Raw genomic sequence first — 14,576 nt, forward strand, 5'->3', positions numbered from 1 at the left:
AGGTTGGGGACGGGGACGGGGCGGGGGGGGGAATCAAGATCTTCTTTCAGAACAGATCAGGAAAACTTCACCAAAAACAGTGGTCTTCTCAATAATTTTTTATCATTTTAACATGCTTCCCTTGGATTCAGTAAAAACAGCAGTATCAACCACAAAATGGTTGGGTAAACTTTGGGTCGAGAGAACAACCACTTTTTTAAACTTCTGCTCACATATTAAGCCTGCAAGAGTTTCAGCAGAGATGTCCAACATTGTAACTCTAAGATAGATCTTCTACATAGACAAGTATTTGCCAAAACCAGCATATAAGCTCCTTCAGAATGCCATGTTTCTAATTACAAAAAAGTGAATATGGGAACATTGACTTACTGTGAAGGATAGAAGACCATGTTGGTTTAAAAAACAAACAAACAAACAAACAAACAAACAAAACAACAAAAAAACCCAGGCAAAAGAAAAAGGCAGCAAGCCATGAATAATGTAAGTTCTTCCTGGTAGCTGAATGGGAATTAATACGACTACCAAACTATGCAAACAGTGAGACAGAGCTTCAAAGTCTAAGGCAATTGTGGAATGAAAAAAATGCAGGACAAAAATCTGATCCAAGGGGAAACGGGGAAAAAACCCAAACAAAAAGACCCACACACACAGAGAAAAGAACAGTAGAAATGGAGAAATGGGAAGGGAAAACAGGTGGCAAATAAAAATCTTTGGCAAGTGTAACTTGAGTTATAATTTGGGTAACAAAATACTGAAAATTTTATTATGTTAAATGGTTGCATAAGAATACCTCAATGACAAACAGAAAAAGCACTAATCTAAATCTCAACCACTTGCTATCCAAACAGAAAGGCAGCTAATAAAAGCTTCTTGCTCAAGAAATCAGGTAACACACTACACTGTGTTTTCTTGGTTATAACTTCAGACATTTAACTTTTTGTATTTTAAGCCTTTCCAGAAATCATTTAAACTTGTTTTATTTTGACAAAACATTGAAAAAACCCAAGACACAAAGTTGTAGCCTTAAAACTGGATTTCAAAGAAAGAAAAACAAGTTGTATCCTAAATTTACAAATACCATCCATAATTCCAAAAAAACCCAAACATTTCTGTGACTGTGTGTGTATGCACACTGATCGGTAACTCACCTTTCTTTTGGTCAAACTATTTGTATTTTAGGGAAACTTTTAATTTTGTTTTGAAAGTATAAAATGGATTTTTCTATTCCTTTTTACTGGATGAAACTTAATTCTCGATCTGATTTATTTAAACCAATAAATATAGCCAAATAAAACTGAAATTTAGGATAATTTAAATATCAGTTTCTTTTGTCTAAAGATCGTTAGAGAGATTGTTTCCGTATATCAATGATAAAGTAATATGTCTGCAAATACAGAACTAGCCTCTCCTCACCATTCTAACCTGGCACTATTCTTCCACCCTTACAAAAATTGGTTATATTTCTGCTATTTGTCATTTAAAGTCCATTTAGTTTGGTACTGAACTTTATGGAACTTGCATTAAATATATTAGAAGCATGTAAAAATAACTTTTGTTCAACTCTTCTCATTTATGTATAAGCACTATCAAATACTAGCTTTTCCCATAGCCAAATAACTGAAATTTAGGATAATTTAAATATCAGTTTCTTTTGTCTAAAGATCGTTAGAGAGATTGTTTCCGTATATCAATGATAAAGTAATATGTCTGCAAATACAGAACTAGCCTCTCCTCACCATTCTAACCTGGCACTATTCTTCCACCCTTACAAAAATTGGTTATATTTCTGCTATTTGTCATTTAAAGTCCATTTAGTTTGGTACTGAACTTTATGGAACTTGCATTAAATATATTAGAAGCATGTAAAAATAACTTTTGTTCAACTCTTCTCATTTATGTATAAGCACTATCAAATACTAGCTTTTCCCATCAGTATCTTCCAGAATATAGAAGCAAATCTACAGAAAATTAATATGAGGGTTAAAAAATGAAGTAAGAAAAATTGGGACACTCAGAAGCAAATGGCAATGCAAGTTTATTTATCTAAATGGGTAAAGCACAGAGAGATCAAATTCAGTCTCTATGATTGTACTCCAGAAGTTAATGATTATGCACCATGATTGACTTACCCTATTTTTTAGCTGATGTTCTCTATCCCCTCCATTCGCAGTGAGTGTCAAGTTATTCAAACCCTTTTATGAAATCAAAGCCTCAGGTTCACCTGTTCTAGACATGAGATAATTCTCTTTGTGGAATTAAAAGAGGAAAACATCGATGTTTGTTGTAAAGGTCCGTTAGCGTTACTATGCCAAAGCAAGCATTCTTTTCCGGCCACAGTTCAGGTAAGTTCAGGTAATATTAACAGAGGAAGAAACTCCATGATCCAAACAATATGCTTTCCTACTGAGGATGCGCATCATTTGCAACTGCATTGCATTGAGGCCCTCAAAGGTTCAATACTTCTCATTATTATTTTGAAAAGCCTTACTTCCCCCTGCTCCCAACCTTATAACTCTACATTGGATAAAAATTCTGCAATTTGGAATGCATGAAGTGCTTATATCCAAGTAACTTAAAGCTTTCTTGCTTGCTACTTTTATGCAATGCCTTTATCCATAGAAGTGTAACTATGGGAGAAAAGAGAAAGGATGCCACTATAAAAACAGATTTTAGTATTACACATTAGAGGCTCAGAGAAGGGGACACATTGCCATGCTAATGTCATTAAGTATGCAAAATGGTCAAAGGAAAGTCCCTATGATTCTCTAACCCACTAAGGGAAAAAAAGAAGAAAGAGAAGGAGCAGGAGGAGGAGGAGAAAAAAAGAAAGAGGAGAAAAAAAGAAAGAGACAAAAAAGAAAAAAGAAGGAAAAGAGAGAGCAGAGAGGAGAGACTCCTTACAAAAATTAGTATTTTTCACTTTGGAGTCAGCCAGCATTTTACTGTAAATATACCAACTTATCTTGTCCTCGAAGACACCAATAACTTCAAAAGCTTTTAAACCCCCTTTTTAAAAGTTCAGAATGAGATATTAAAATATGAGTGTTTAAAAAGAAATCCCTACCTACCTACTGCATCTTGCAGAGTAAGTCCTTTTCTTCAGGCTGTTATGAATCCAGAAACTTTTGGCTTCCTGCTGCACAATAAACCCATGCAATCCCTCTGGATTCTAAGAATAGCATGTCCTCTGTCATGTCAGAGGCTTGGCTGAAATTTTGTTTAATTCTACATATTGCTTTGCTGTGCCTCACTCCGTATGCTCCACTCTGAATTGCAGGAGTCTGTCTGTCCATGTACTATGCCCAGCTGAACTTTTCCTAGTTATACTTTTAAGGAAAAAGGAAACTCAATGGTCTTCACAGGTTTCCACCTCACTGAAAACAGAACTTTCCTTCTTGCTGTCTATCCACACCTTTGTAAAACAGAACAGGTGTACAATATTGCAGCAAACTTCAAAAGAAAGAATTCCACAAAAACAAAATCCAAAACACTGCCTAAACAAAACAGTTCTAACGTCTGTCAAAATAAGCAATATTTTTTCTATAGCTGTTTAAAAAAAAAAAAAAAAAAAAGTACAGACAGGTTGAGAAAAGAAGGAGCTGAAAACAGACCAGACTGCAATACTAAGGATTTAAAAGTGCTGCTGCAAACTTGAGGGAGACAGAGGACATACAGGAAGCATTACAAATAAAAGTGTGGCTAACGTGAGTTATGGTTTGATAGCAAGGATCCATGAAAGCTTTAAAAGGAAAGAAGGATTAGCATTCTCAGTTTTGACATTCTAGGAAAGAAATTTGTCAAGAAGATCAAACATAAAATCTCCCACTTGCTTTCAGTGAGAAAATAAAGCAGCTACAACGAATTGGATTTACTGGGCTTATGCAGTTGAGAAATTCAGTTTCTTTAAAAAAAAAAAAAAAAAAGTCTTACAAGAGGACTATCTGAAAATGAAGGTAAGAGTGCTGAAAAAGCGATCCAGCTTTCCTATTTCTCCAGATGATTTAGCTTTTGAGCAAGGATTACAAAGCCAGGCAACCCACATTGAAAGTTTTACTCACAAGCAGACACAAAACACAGGCTAAATTTCAAAGCCTTTGCTTAGACCCTTCTGCTTCTGTTTCCTTGGACAAGCTTTTCTCTCTTTGTCCCTGACAGCACAGTTATAGCCTACATGCTCTACAGCTTTGTGCCTTCATCTGTGAGCCTCCCCTGCCTGCTCTCAGGCAGAGTATTTGTGGCAGCACTCTGAAGGCTCTAGAGCATTTACAAACAGAATCTTGACAAAGCGAGGAAAAGCACAGATACTATTTTTGTAAGCAAGTTTTTTAACCAAATGGGGCATGATCCATCTTTGGAAAGGAATCATCTTTGCTACAAAGAATATAGTAAATCTTCCTTTAAGTACTTCATAACAGATCTGATAGAACATGGCGTATTTGAAACAGAGAAGCGCATTTTGCTGGACTTAAACATGTATGAATTTAGTCTGGCAGGCTGCTCTCACAGAACTATTGTGGCTATGTTCAGGTGCTGCTGAGAATGAGCTGATGGACTTCTCTGAAAGGCAGGATGCATCAGCCTGAGCTCAGTGCAGTGCTAACACAGGGAAAAATAGGTGTGTGGACAGAGTACTCCAACAGTCAATGCCTAGAAAATAGTGAAGCATAAGTGACGGGCTTTGTACAACTCAGGACTGGAAACATACACAGAACGTTTAGTGTAATTAGAGTGTCACTGATGCAAACAGTCTCTCAGGGTTGCAACTAAACTGTCATTTCCTGTCTTTACAAAGACATTTGTACTATCCAGATAGGAACTGCAGTATTGCTGGATCTATCAGACAGCTATATTAAAATATTAAGAATGGAGTACAAGCACTGTTTGGGCCTTGAAAAGACTGACCAATTCTGAAGTAACAGCCAGACAAATTAAATAAACCTAGATTTAAGATTTGCTAAAACATACAAAAAAGTCTTAATTATACAGACAAGCTTAATACAACGTAAGACATGAGTGTCCCTACAATTTAATTTGAGTCTTATTTGTGCCATAACCAAAGACCGAATTCCAAACACAGAAGAGTTTTTTTGAATTTCCTTCCTTCCACATGCCCCTCCACAACACACCAGAACAAGACAGGGATATAGGAAGAAACAGCAGAGGGAGATAAAAAACAGAGCGGTATAAAATATAGCATAGCCACCGAATCCAAGAAAAATATTTTCAATACATATGATAAATTAAAAAAAAAAAATATTGCACCAGTTGGGACAAAGGGGCTGTACCATCTTACACCAGGCACACTGGCCTGGAAACCTGAAAAATACCTTAGGAGGAAACCCATGGTGGTAAACGTTATGCAAATCACTATTGTCCTTTCAACAAAAATCACAGCAGAAGAAAAAAATTTTAAAGCATTTTGAGGTTTTTTTACCTTTGTAGACAATGTGTTCCTTTTTCCTTATCACTTTATTTAAAAAGATTTTTTTGTTAAAGCGATTAGCTTTTATAACATCAGTGAGTCACTATGCAGGAGATGAGTCACGATTCAGGAAATTGATGGAATCTCTCTTCTAATCATACATCAATATTTAACATTTATAAATATCAATTTCAGATGCAGAATCTGAACTTTAAAGTGACAAAGATCAGCAGAGTTTGCCTTAGACACAGGTAGTGTGTAAGCCAAAAGAAAGACTAAGAATCACCCTAAGGGAGAAAAAAGCCTGTTTAAGCTGAGATGAAGAGATTTAATGCAAGGATGTTGTGGGCAAACAGTTCCAGATTTTGCCCAGTCACTTCTTTGAATGAGCTAACTAGTCCTTCAAGGTGGTGGTCTCCAAAGTGGGGTGCGTAAGACAATCCTTTCGGGTACTGGGAGAAAATACTTTCTGTACTGTTAATAAATGAGAAGAAAAAAAAAGTGTTTATTTCATCTTTATCTCATCCTTTTTAATTGCTATTTTTGTGTATGTTTTATAATGTACATAATATATTAGTACAGTAGTACATGTATATAATTTATAAATAAATATACCTATATTAGAGGTGCGTGCTCAGAATTGTTTTACTGATGGGGTGCGCAATCAAATGTTTCTCTGCTCCAGAAGACATTCAACACTTCTTTGCAGGATCTTAGAGGAGGAAGAAATGGCTGCCTCTGAGTTTTGAATACTCCGGGATACAGTTCCTTCACAATTTGGGATCCCTCTCCCAACACATTTTGAATGTGATGGAATTCAAACTGTTTTCTTCAGTTAGACGTGCCACGATCACAGGCTTCTCTTTGCTGTCCTCCTGTGAGCTGCTATTTTTAAGCACTTTAAGGCCTTAAGAACTGCCCCACCCTCACTATAAAAATATGCTATTTCTATAGAAGAGTGAAGCCAAAAGCACTGTTCTCTAATGTTCAACTACAACAAGTCCCAGGCAAAAACACATCCCAGTGACAGCAAACACTTCTGAAGAAAGCAAATGGAAGCCAGAATATGCCTCATCATTATTACAATTGACACGTATCGCTAGGCAATCACTTCATCTGGAGATGCTGAATGTGGTAAAAGAGCAAGCTGTTCTTAGAATAGAACAGAAGAGTTCCAGTTGGAGGGAACTTAAAACGATCATCTAGTCCAACTGCCTGATCACTTCAGGGCTGATCAAAAGTTAAAGCATGTTATTAAGGGCATTGTCCAAGTGCCTCTTAAACACTGACAGGCTTGGGGCATCGACCACCTCTCTAGGAAGCCTGTTCCAGCGTTTGACCACCCTCTCGGTACAGAAATGTCTCCTAATATCTAGTCTGAACCTTCTTCTTGATCAGCTGTGCATTAGTTTAAACATGTCTGACTGATGATCAGGTGGTCTATTGCAGTTTCACTTTTCTAACTTGATTTGCCATCAGACACCTGCCAGAAAAGTGAGATGTCCAATCCCCAGATGGGTGGGCATATTACTAAGAAATCCAATTAAGTTGAGAGACACAAAAAAATGTTACTCTCTTGTGAATAACTAATCTGATAAATTTTCAGCTTCACTATTTTCCAGATATTGGTATTCACGAGATCCATGAAATGGCTTTTAACTAAATCGAAAACTGTGTTGTTCATTGTAGTTTGGATACTCAAGCGTGTGAGACAAAGTTAAGAATACTGAAAATTGTAGAACATTAAGTTTTGCATAGCAGCTGTAAAACAAAAATTATTTCCAAGTTTCTCCAGTCTTCTATCTCCATATTTATTTCATGCTTTACAGCAAACTGCCGTATTAAATGTGAATATGGAAAAGTTTCTCTGTAAGTAATCTAATTTATAACCTGAAGGCCTTTTGACCACTACTGTTACCTGGTTTCCAAGTCAGCAACAATAACAACCTACAGTGCCAAGAAAGTCAGATCTCTATTCCCCATCTCCACTTTCTTTTTTTTTGGGAGGCAGATCTAGACATAGACTCAGATTCTGCCCAAATCCATTGAGAATATACGTAAAATATTTTGACTTGCATGCCTGTGAAATAACATTTTGGAAACATTAACAAATACTTACTCAACAGAAATTTGAAGCGGTGGAACTTGCTACCTTAACAACAACAGCCGGTGGAATAGAAAAGCATCGTTAAAAAGAAAATATAGAATGTTTATTTATAATAGCATCCATTACACAGCAAATGACCCTAAATCAGATCTCAAAGTGTTTTACAAACAGTAATGTAATATGCCTCGGGCAGAATTACAATCCCAAACTTGCTCTTAGCTGCTGGTAAAGAATTCAAAAAGATTACAGCATACATTCACTACTTCAAAATGCTACTAATGGTAGGGGAGCATAACACTAAGATGTGGAATTACATGAACACCATTCTAAAATGGCTGGACCATAAAAAACAATTGGCCAAAACTCATGCCTCATTACAGACACATTAGTGATACAACATATTCTGCTGCCAGGTCACCCGTCATCAGAATACAAAAAAAAAAAAAAAAAAAAAAAAAAAGAAGGGAAAAAACAAGTATGAAAGAATGATTACAAGATGTTAATTATGACTGGTGTTCACCATCAGAAACCTGCTAGGAATATTTCTTCCCTTCCCTCTCCCCAGTAAGGAACTATGAGTTCCTAACACACTTTAGGAAGAGTTCATGTGAGAGGCACGCTACACTCACAGCAATAACAATGCAAAATTATACCTCTCTCTCCAAATATCTAGTGTAGTCCAAGCTCCTGACTGCAGTGTCTCATAAACAGCTATACAAGAACACACTGTCAAGATACAACAGAAATTGCTCCACAATTTGAGCCTTTACCTAAGAAAGTCAGCAAACAAAATCAAACCCCAAAGACTGAGATCTTTAGAACAGTCTGATTGCATATAGCTTAGCTAAAAATTAACAGCAGGTCTGAACGTTCAATATTTCAAAGTATCAGAGTGAGTTTAAATGAGTTCACATCTCCCCCCCTGCCCCCCCTGCCCAAAATAATCAGGGAAGCCAAAGAAGTATAACATGAATCATTAGCTATATCAGTAAGTTCAGAGAAGAACTCAAGAACAGGCATCTCTCAGAAGCTTACAGGCAATCAGAAAAAGAAAAAAAAAAAAAAGACTCAGAAAAACATCTTTTTTCTTCCTCAACTCTGAAATTGGCATAAATAAAATGCAAATGCTGTATTCCTGAGGATTTTCGTAAAATCCATTTCAAGCACTGGCAATAAAATGATCTAGCACAAGACAGAGAGGGGAAGGGGGTAAAAAAAAAAAAAAAAAAGGCGTTTTGTTTACAAGCTAGAAGTACTTTTTACTGCATAGAAAAGACCCTTCTGGGTGGTGTCTCTGTGAGACATTAGGCAGAGGGAACCAAAGTACCCCAAAGCCATCTTTATGTTCTCTTCATCCTGGATCGTTTCAAAGGCCACAGATGACTTCCATTTTACTTCAGGGTTCAGACACATACAGATTACTCCAGACATAAAGTAAAATAATTTATCTTGTATTTGTAGTGAAGAGAATGGAACATACAATTACTTCAGATGCATACTATAGCAGTCTCATGGCAATTTATCATCACACAGTGAGTCTTCCATCTATCTGGGTCTTTAAGCATTACCAGGGAGTGTCTCTGCAAAAGGTTAATACCTCTCTACCCAAAAGACAGGGCTAGGAGGATAAACTACCTAAGGATCATAAGATACTCGAATATTTATCATATTAGGAGTCACATACGCTATTAAAAAATTAAGCCTTTTCCTGTTGTTTTAGCATTTGCCTTGCATTGAAGAAAGGGTGAATAGCAAACTATTTCATCAGTTTGAATATTTTCAGGACTACCAGATGAAATTCTACTGTGTCTGAGCCCCACACAAATAAAATAGAATCTATGCAAAAAAAATAAATATTTCTTTATCCTCTCTTGCCTAACGTTTTAAAAACAGTGTTCAAAAGGAAGCTGCTTCCAATATTTTTTTTTTTTAACGGTAGCCTTAAAGCTGGAAGTAATAAAATATAAAGAACATTTTATAAAAATGTGTTAAAAATTTAAGCAAGTTTACTCTAAGGTATTTCAGATCTAAAAAAAAAAAAAATTAATCTCAGAATTACTCTGTCTTACACTACTGCATTTTTCAGGGGAGCCATTTCTGAATATGAGGCTTGTCAGGAAAAAAAAAGCTAAAATACATCAATTTCTTTAAGAAGTTTGACTCATTTCCACAGGACCAGAAGTTCTTCGTATTGTATAGTTAAATAAGTTAAATAAATTAAGTAATACTGCTCTAACAACGTTTCTCCATTATACTAACTTACAACTGGTCTTGCAGTTCCACAATGATATATTCCAGCTGTTCCTTCTCCATTTTATGAGCTAGATCCATATCTTCAATTCTTTGTAACAGCAGTTTATTCTGTGAGACAGATTCAGACAGCTGGTTTTCTCTGAGTCGTACCAATTCTTCAAGGTAACCCTGGAAATATAAGTGTTAGAAAGCCTTAAAGAACACACTATCAAAAAACTTTTCATTATGTATGTTCACATTTTTCTGGTTTAAGATGTATACAGTTCTACTCCGGGTTTGTTACAGGGCTTTTCTTATTTTTGCACAGACTAGTAAATTGACTTAAGATTAGTATGATGTTACCTAATAGGTACCAAGAAAACCACGTACTTATTTATATTCCTGCAGAGGAATAGAATAATGGATGAAACAACGAGACAGGAATGCCACCAGCATGAAACACTAATTCATTTTTCAAAAACAACATAGAACAGTCACTAGTACAAGAAAAAGATCAGAACTCTATGACTTAACCAATGCAGGATGTTAGGACGTTAGATTGCGTAAGAAGGACAAGAGTAGAATGTATCTATATGGATCTGTATAGTTAATGAAAGGGATCCAGAATTATTATTATAAAAAAAAAAATCCAACTTTAAAATAAAGTTTCTTTGAAAACTGCAATACCACATTACACATTAAAATGACAAAGAAGAAAGTTATTGAAATAAATATTCACCTACAGTAAAGCATAAGGTAGGACATAGTGACTGGTGAAGGTCAATGTATCTATATGGATCTGTATAGTTAATGAAAGGGATCCAGAATTATTATTATAAAAAAAAAAATCCAACTTTAAAATAAAGTTTCTTTGAAAACTGCAATACCACATTACACATTAAAATGACAAAGAAGAAAGTTATTGAAATAAATATTCACCTACAGTAAAGCATAAGGTAGGACATAGTGACTGGTGAAGGTCACTTCTTTTAGTAACATTGGACGTGTTCAGCTGGAATGTGCACGTGCATTTATGTCATTGTTTTTCCAGCTGATACTATAAAAGATGTGGGGCAGTCCTAATCACACTCCAACTACTTAGTCATTTACAAAAATCCACAACATGAGTATTTAACAGCAGCTGTGATGGCAGACTGGTCACAAAGTATGTTCACAAATTACACATCTGGTTACAATACTAAGGAGCTATTTCTTTTTCTTCTTCAAGCAGAGTCCCAGCATGTCAGATGCTAGTAACTTCTTATCAATTCTTAGTTAAAGCTGGATACAATAAGTCTATACTGCATAAAATTTTGCACATTCCTTGAACCCTGTGGAAAAACGTGTAACACTCTCATAGGTGCCCACATTAAAAAAAAAAATAATAAAAGGTAGTTTTCATAGACACAGAACAGGCATAGTCCTGTTGAGTAAGAAAACAGGTTTCACGTTAGCTGGTCAGTAAAATGCTACTAATATAATTCATCACCACAAAGACGATTAAGGGTTTGGAGCATCTCTCATATGACAGGAGGCAGAAAGAGCTGGGATTGCTCAGTCCAGGGTTGGGAGGGGAAGGAAGAGGGGGAGGAAGAGAATCACATCAATGTGTATCGATATTTACAAAAAGATTTTAGATATGAAGCATCAGTATCAGAAACAGAATACTATGAACAGTAAATACCTCTATCTATAATGACATGGAGATGCAACATCCCACCAGTGAAAGCATACCAAACTCCAGTATAAACAGTACACAAAGAATTTAGGAGTTTACTACACAAAAGTGAACAGTTTACACCATTCCAAAATAGGAAAGGGATAACTTCCACGTAAGTAACAAATGTGTAAACTATGACTCATTAATCTGGACAAGAGACAACTTGGAAAAGACAAACTCATCATATTTCCAGAGTAGCCTGGAGAGGGCAGGAAGGAAGTGACTGTTCATCATTTTTTAAAATACAAGAGCTAGGCACCATGAAACGAAGCTAGTAAGAGCCAGATTCAAAGGACAGAAAACGAGGAGGCTTTTCACACAACAGATGGTAGATACACAGAATGCTTTGCCAAAAAAAATTATTTGGATGCTAAAATTTTACATGGGGTCAAGGGGATATTTGACAAGTATTTGGAAGAGAGATCCATCATGGGTTACTAAACAGACAAACCTTATCAGCTTCAGGAAGTCCTTGAGCTGATATGTGTTGGCCAAGAAAGTATTAGAGGAAAAACAGCCCATATGTGTTTGCTTTGTTTATATTCTTCCCTCCACATCTACTTTGGGCAAGTATCCAAGATAGGATAGTAGGATAACCAAGGATTCTTGGTCTAAACCAGCATAGCATTGTTGATCCAGTAAAGCAACGCTAGGATTTACCTTGCTAAAAATAATACCTGGCCCTATCCTATCATTCAAACAACTCGGAAGATACAGTTACCTTTATCTTAGCTGAAATCCAATCGCTTGTCATATTGTGACCCTGGTAAACTTCATTCACCTGTGCTATTACTGACTGCACATACTTACTTAGGAGGCACAAAAGGAATTTATCATTATTTGCGCAAAGTGAATGACAGTAGAGCAAAAGAAGGATCTATCAGACTCACTATATCAGTTACTAAAAATAATGTATTTTCAACTTGGTCTTCTTGTCACAAACATCCAGTTTTCCAACACACAGAATGTCAGAAAGCCCCTTTGTTTGAAAGAAAACACTGTCTCTGATTAACTGGTACCTACTGCACTGTGTGCAACTTGATTGTTGCTGCAACTTACTGCCATGAAAAAGGTCCTGAAAAGGGAAGGAGAGAAACACTCAGGAAAGGAGTTCTATTCCATAGTCCATCTAACCTCTTAATGGTCATTTTTCAAGTTATAATAGAACAGATGTAGTATAGTTGAAGTGAATTAAATAAAAATTTGGCTGGCACATCCCAAATGAAAATTAGACAATGGAAAATTTTCTGTCTGTGGGAATAAAAAAAGTTATTTTGCTACTGCAATTGTCAAGCAGGCATTCTAAAGGAGGACAACTAGGAAAGTGTCAATGGCTGTCAGAGTAGCTATCATTTTGAAAATTGTATTAAATGCACCGAAGTTTTCAAAGAGTTATCATAAAACTGACTTGAAGTCTCCCCTACATTAGTTGACTATAGAAGTTGGCAGTTCATTAAGAGAATGCTACAAGGAATAATGTGACTCACTAAAATAGTAATGCTCAAAAAATTGAAATATTCAGTATCAGATCAGCAAATAACTTCCCATGGAAGAGAAGTGTTTCTGGATCTTAGACTTGTGAATAAACCAAAACCTCCCATTTGCTGCTACAGCCACTGAAGATCTTTGTGCTTTTGTAGACGTAAAGCTACCTGGTGATTCTGGCTAGTGGATTTGGACACTGTGTTTCAATACTGTTTCTATAGATGTCTGTCACAACTTTGATGGGGTATCCTTGGAAATGAACCACCTGGATGTACCAAGAAAAATAAACATCCACCTATTTTGTTCCCTTCAATGCTTCTCCAGAGCTGATGACACTGTCCTCATTAAACCCCAAAATATTTTACAATCTTTGGGGCAGGGAGGGGGGAAGAGCAGAGTTCAAACCAATCCTATGTTTTTGTCTGGACACAAGGATGAAATGCTGTCTTGAATATGTTCCTGTGCTTCAAGGACTGTTGGGGTGGGGAGGGAAAGGTTTTCATTTTGTTTATGTATTTAAAGAAATTCCTTTTGAATGGCGCATTTTGGTTTACAAAAGCAGGGAAAATGTCCTCTGTAGCAGAGAGAGCCCCAAGGAACACAAGTTCTTTCCATATGGAAAGTGATACCACACTGGCTGAGAAGATTGTACCAGCAACCTGGATGCCAACATTTAAGGTCATATTTCAAAAATGAGAAGTCTAAGGGACCAAAAATAGAAAACAAGTAATTGTATGCATATTTTTTAAAAAATACCTCTCGCATCTATCATCCCACAGTAAGTCTGACTTTTTCACTGTTACTTAGAAAAACCTTAACTAGGTTCTCTCACATGCATTAAAGTAAACCAACTTTGATTCTATCCATTCCGTATTAAGACTGGCATTTAACAATCCATAGCTACATTTACCCTAATGAATTGAACATAGCCAGGACTCCTTCTCAGGTACATTTTCTCAGTCTGGCTATATCTATACTAAAACTCTAGTTCCAAAGGACCATGTCTGAAGTCATACTGGTTATTTGGAATGATCACTGACAAACACTAATTCACAAACAGTGACTTGAAATAATCTGTGAGAGTGCTAGTTGTCCCAGGCCAAAATCATGCCAACAACCATTCTTAGAATTTAAATATGTATGTGACTGAGTAGGTACCAGGACCTGAGCCACAGTTAATGTACTGAGTCCCAAGTGGCAGAAGATCTTTAAAAACATTAACCATTTGTCTCTCATTTTTTTTTCACTTTCATTTTTTCTGACCCCTCCTTTCTTTTTCTGTGCACTGCTTCTTCAGCGTCTATGAACAGTCTTCCCCCTTCTCTCTGCCACCAGCTAATACACATTGTTGTCTCTGTAGTTGAGTGTTATGAAAAACTGACAAGCACTTTGCTTTTAAAAATATGGAAATACTAAAAAGTTCGGACATATACTTCACTTCACATTTAACTTACAGTATTTTGGGTGGTAGAGGGAGAACCTACCTTTGGTTTCTATAATAACATTCAATATGCCACCTAAATTATTAAAAAAAAATGCAAACACACTCTTTTTTTTATTTCCCCATTCTAGCTTGAAGCAGGTCTTAAAACTATATATTTTCTGAAAAC

The 14,576-nt window shown here is 36.2% G+C and overlaps 1 protein-coding gene across 1 annotated transcript in view; it reads right to left on the reverse strand.

The window, feature by feature from the left end:
* Nucleotides 1-14,576, reverse strand: part of RUNDC3B (RUN domain containing 3B) — a 49,985-nt gene that overhangs the window by 12,689 nt on the left and 22,720 nt on the right. Inside the window, 1 exon segment of the mRNA XM_009275729.2 lies at nt 9,793-9,950. Coding sequence (XP_009274004.1) covers nt 9,793-9,950 — 158 coding nt within the window.

This window comes from Aptenodytes forsteri, unplaced genomic scaffold (assembly GCF_000699145.1).
Source record: "Aptenodytes forsteri isolate BGI_AS27 unplaced genomic scaffold, ASM69914v1 Scaffold172, whole genome shotgun sequence".
NCBI classification, from domain to species: Eukaryota; Metazoa; Chordata; class Aves; order Sphenisciformes; family Spheniscidae; genus Aptenodytes; species Aptenodytes forsteri.